The 4260-nt window shown below is 46.3% G+C and overlaps 1 protein-coding gene across 1 annotated transcript in view; it reads right to left on the bottom strand.

The window, feature by feature from the left end:
- Positions 1 to 2345, bottom strand: part of LOC118326984 (alanine--tRNA ligase, mitochondrial-like) — a 2406-nt gene extending 61 nt beyond the window's left edge. Inside the window, exons 1-7 of the mRNA XM_035660147.1 lie at positions 2065 to 2345; positions 1841 to 1986; positions 1427 to 1618; positions 1188 to 1332; positions 902 to 1047; positions 526 to 634; positions 333 to 386 (exon numbers count right to left, since the gene is read on the bottom strand). Of these exons, the coding sequence (XP_035516040.1) occupies positions 333 to 386; positions 526 to 634; positions 902 to 1047; positions 1188 to 1332; positions 1427 to 1618; positions 1841 to 1986; positions 2065 to 2211 (939 nt within the window). The 5' untranslated portion in view covers positions 2212 to 2345. The remainder of the gene's footprint in view (positions 1 to 332; positions 387 to 525; positions 635 to 901; positions 1048 to 1187; positions 1333 to 1426; positions 1619 to 1840; positions 1987 to 2064) is intronic.
- Positions 2346 to 4260: the final 1915 nt, after the last annotated feature.

Genomic DNA, 4260 nt, shown 5'->3' with positions numbered 1-4260 from the left:
GTGAATGAAGAGAGGGAGCGACGTGAGCGAGAACTGTGAATCAATCACAGTACACCGGTTTTATTTTAGAATATATAAGTGACACTAATTCATTAATAAACATATTTTAATCGATTGTTTATTTTAATATTTATATTTAATTATGAAGCAGCAGAATCAGGGAGTGGTGCAGTGACTCACTATATGCACAGAGTATATTTTAATACCAATTATACTGAAGGGAAATTATACTGTCTGTCTGTCTGTCTGTAGGTACATACTGACGGAAGTTACCTTTAAAATACAAAACAATAATTCAAATTAAAAGAATAAATTAATAAACTGTAAGTTACATCCATCACACTCACCCTGTCTGCCTCCCTGTGGAGCTCCGGATACACATCACCCTGAGACAGACAGACAGACAGACAGACAGACAGTGTTTACAGTGCTCTTGATGTTTATATTCTCCAGTAAACAGTTGTTTGTATGCATTCATACTGTATTGACTCATTGGTCAGAGGGATTATGGGAAATGGAGTTTACCAGTGTGTGGGTGACAGTAGGAACCAGGCTGGCCAAAGTTCCCTGAGGAGTCTGAAGAACCTCGACACAGAACCGAACCGCCCGCCGCAAAATCTTCCTCAGCACCAACCTGACAGTGATTGATGATTGACTAGTGATTGATAATCCATCGGATCAACTATTAAATTCATCACCAACTATATTGATAATCAATGAGTCTGATTTCAGATTCTATTTCTTTAGGACAGTAAAGTCGATATCTTCAGGACAGAACACTGATCAACTAATCGATCAATGGAGAAAGTGATCGAGAGATTCGTAGATAATGAAAACAATCAATGGTTGCATCTGATTGGCTGTCCATTGTGTTCTAACATCTGATTGGTCGATGACTCACTCTGCTCCTGACATTCCCGGATGAACTCCGTCTGCGATGCACACTGATAAAGTACGGATGTGGTCCGCCACCACTCTGTACGCCGTGTCCACCTTCTCCTCCCCCGCCGCCCCCATCCTGCCACCGTATGCTGCCACCCTCGACCTCTGCGGACACACACATCGCCACGGCAACAACAAGCTGTCAATCAAACTTTACTACAGCTGGTACATCATAGATACACAATGTGCAGTATTCAGAGTACAGGGTGTAGTGTCGCGGTGTGAAGGTGTGAAGGTGTGTGTACCTGGTGGATGGCGTCCAGCAGCGGCGTGAACAGGTCGGTGTCGTAGTTTGATCTTTTGCCCTGCAGAACGCTCACCAGTCTCTCCAGTCCCATCCCAGTATCCACACTGAAGTGGGGCAGCAGCCGCAGACTGCGGTCCGCCTCCCTGACACACACATTCAAACACAACCCATTATACTGGGAGCTGACCAGTACGACCAGTACGACCAGCAGGCCGGTTTACAGGCGAGTATATGAACCTGTTGTACTGCATGAAGACCAGGTTCCAGATCTCCACCACGTCAGGACTGTCGGCGTTGACAAGCGCTGCAGCGTCTCGTCCCCCCACATGGTCGTAGTGGATCTCGGTGCAGGGGCCACAGGGGCCCGAGTCCCCCATCTCCCAGAAGTTCTCCTTCAGGCCGAACGGCAAGAGGCGACCAGAAGGAACCCTGAAGATGAGAGTTAATAATAACATAATAATAATAATAATAATAATAATAATATAATCATATTAATATAATAATATCATAATAACATAATAATAATAATAATGTATTCATAATAAGAATAAGAATAATATATTAACAAGAAGAAGAAGAATCTGAGCAGTTTGAAAAGGAGAAAAACAGATCTGGACCGGGAGCAGCTGGACCGGGAGCAGCTGGACCTACCCGATGTCCAACCAGATCTGTCGGGTCTCTTCATCCGCCGGCAGACCGGACGCAGCGTCTCCGGCAAAATAGGACACATACAGTCTGTCTGTGGGTATCCCATAATGCTCTGTGAGGAGGCTCCACGCCATGCAGCACGCCTCCTCCTGCAGAGACAAAGGTTCGTTAATGTAAGGCTCAGCGGAGGACACAGTCCTCCTCCTCCTCCTCCTCCTCCTCCTCACCTTGAAGTAGTCTCCAAACGACCAGTTCCCCAGCATCTCGAAGAAGGTGTGGTGGTACAGATCTCGGCCCACGTCCTCCAGGTCGTTGTGTTTGCCGCCGGCTCGCACACATTTCTGACTGTTGACCACGCGGCGGTACGAGGCCATCTCACTGCGGGGGTCCGCGGTCCCCAGGAAGATGGGCTTGAACTGGAACAAGAGTCCAGAGTCTGAACCGTCACACCTTTACCTGAACACATTCTAACAGGGTTAAACTGTCAAAGATAAATCACTGACTAAAACTGCTTTATATTTCTGTTCCATTACAGTGTTAGCAGCATACACCCCTGACATTAAGTCGCAATTAATCAGATCTGTCAGAAACCTCTTCTGTACAATATCAGTTCAGTTAGTTGACAGCGGGCTCTTATTCCCTGAGCGCTACAGCCTGTGACAGACGCAGGACAGGCTGAACTAGGTTCATGGCGGCGTTGACGAACAGCAGGCTTGGGGTATCCTCTGGGCGCCTGACCGGGGAGGTTACGGAGAACAGCCCGGTGTCCCGCTGTGTATAGTAGCGCCACTGGAAGAAGTCCAGGAAGGTTCTGCGACGCAGGAGCGGGCAGCCTCAGCGCGCGCGCACGCAGATAGAGAGCGCGACGCGCTGACGCGGGCACAGAGGCCGGCGACGGCCCGCCTGAGCCCGCCGGAGCTCCGCTGAGCAGTCTGATGCATTCGGAAAGCAGTCAGACCGGAACTCCGACCCCCGAACACAGTGACCCTCATTGGGACTACAAGGGCTGTTTTTGTGTACGCGCATGCGCCACCATACCTGAGCATTCTTCTTCTACATGTTAGTGATCGAGACCGCGGCCGAAGTGGGAGAGATAGCTGCCACACATGCCCAGTCCGAACGGTCACAGCTGCAGCTTCCACTCCTCAATCAATACACTGATTGATCAGTAATCGCAATAACAGCTGATCAGTATTTTTATTGCTTTATTAGAGATGTATTCTTTGGGAGAGAGAGTTAGACTTAAAGCCAGAAGAATGTAGAGTATCTAGAAGGATTGAGACAATTGAGAGAGAGAACAGAGAGAGAGAGACCAGAGACAGAGAGAGAGAGAGAGAGAGAGAGTAGAGATTGAGCAGAAGATGCAGAGAACAGAGAGAGAGAGATAAGACCAGAGTAGAGAGAAGACATGAGAGAGAGACGACCCAGAGATGTAGGCAGAAAGAGAGAGAGATTCCAAGAGAGAGAGACCAGAAGAGAGAGAGAAATGAGGGTGGCAATGTTAAGCATTTTGTTCCATTATAGCACCTACGGTCTCAGTTGACATTTTTTCTCTAACATTCCATGGTGCATTAACGCGGCCTCCATTCTCCCCATTCAATAAGAGGGTGGACCAGCTAAAATAAACTAACCCGTGGCATCTGTGTGAGCAGCCTCGCTCTAGGTAAAATCTTATTCTTCGTAGTTTATTCATTAATAGCATGATATAGCTAGACCTTCCTTGAGGAACAGCAATCCTAAGTAGGAAAGTCCAGATTGCCTTCCCCCCAAAACACCGCCCACCTGACACACGCATGTATACCTACCCTTCCAACGCTTATAATCAACAAACCGGTACAACAGAACTAAGAAATGGAAAAAGTTCACGCTGCTTTTATTGATTTCAAGACAGCTTGACACTATTTAGCATGAAGGGCTTCCTATTACAGACTTTTTTTAACCTGTGGTAATTTCAAGGTGAGTGCAAAAATGTCTCTTCAAGATGCACTTGGTTTAAAGGTCGAATAGTATTTGGAAAACCATGTGAGCTGTTTAATAATTGGAGACAAACTAAACTGATTTTCTTCCCCCCCCCAGAGAAAGAGGCACGTTCTGCAGGGTTTGGCAATCTAAGTCCGAGCCTTTATGGTTAATATAGATAGTGTATAATATTTTAATGTTACTTGCGCTGCTCGAAGTTTTAGATAAATGTGCGTAGCTCCCGGACTTCTCATTCTAAGACCGTCATATCTCCACATCGCGCTTTAACTCAGATCTAAAATATAAACATTTCTATTGCCACCACTATTAACCTTACAGTTTAAAAGTCTGTAGGTTAGAGCCCTTCATGCCCAAAAATATGAGTTCGAAAGCTTTTTTGAAATCCAATAACACAGAGTTGGAATATTATTTCCATTCTTAGTTTGTTGTAGGCGATTCTTGTT

The sequence above is a fragment of the Morone saxatilis genome, unplaced genomic scaffold, assembly GCF_004916995.1.
Source record: "Morone saxatilis isolate NCDOM2014 unplaced genomic scaffold, NCSU_SB_2.0 Contig17, whole genome shotgun sequence".
Lineage (NCBI taxonomy): Eukaryota > Metazoa > Chordata > Actinopteri > Moronidae > Morone > Morone saxatilis.
Note: the sequence above shows the minus strand (reverse complement) of the source record. Positions and strands in the feature narration are given on the sequence as shown.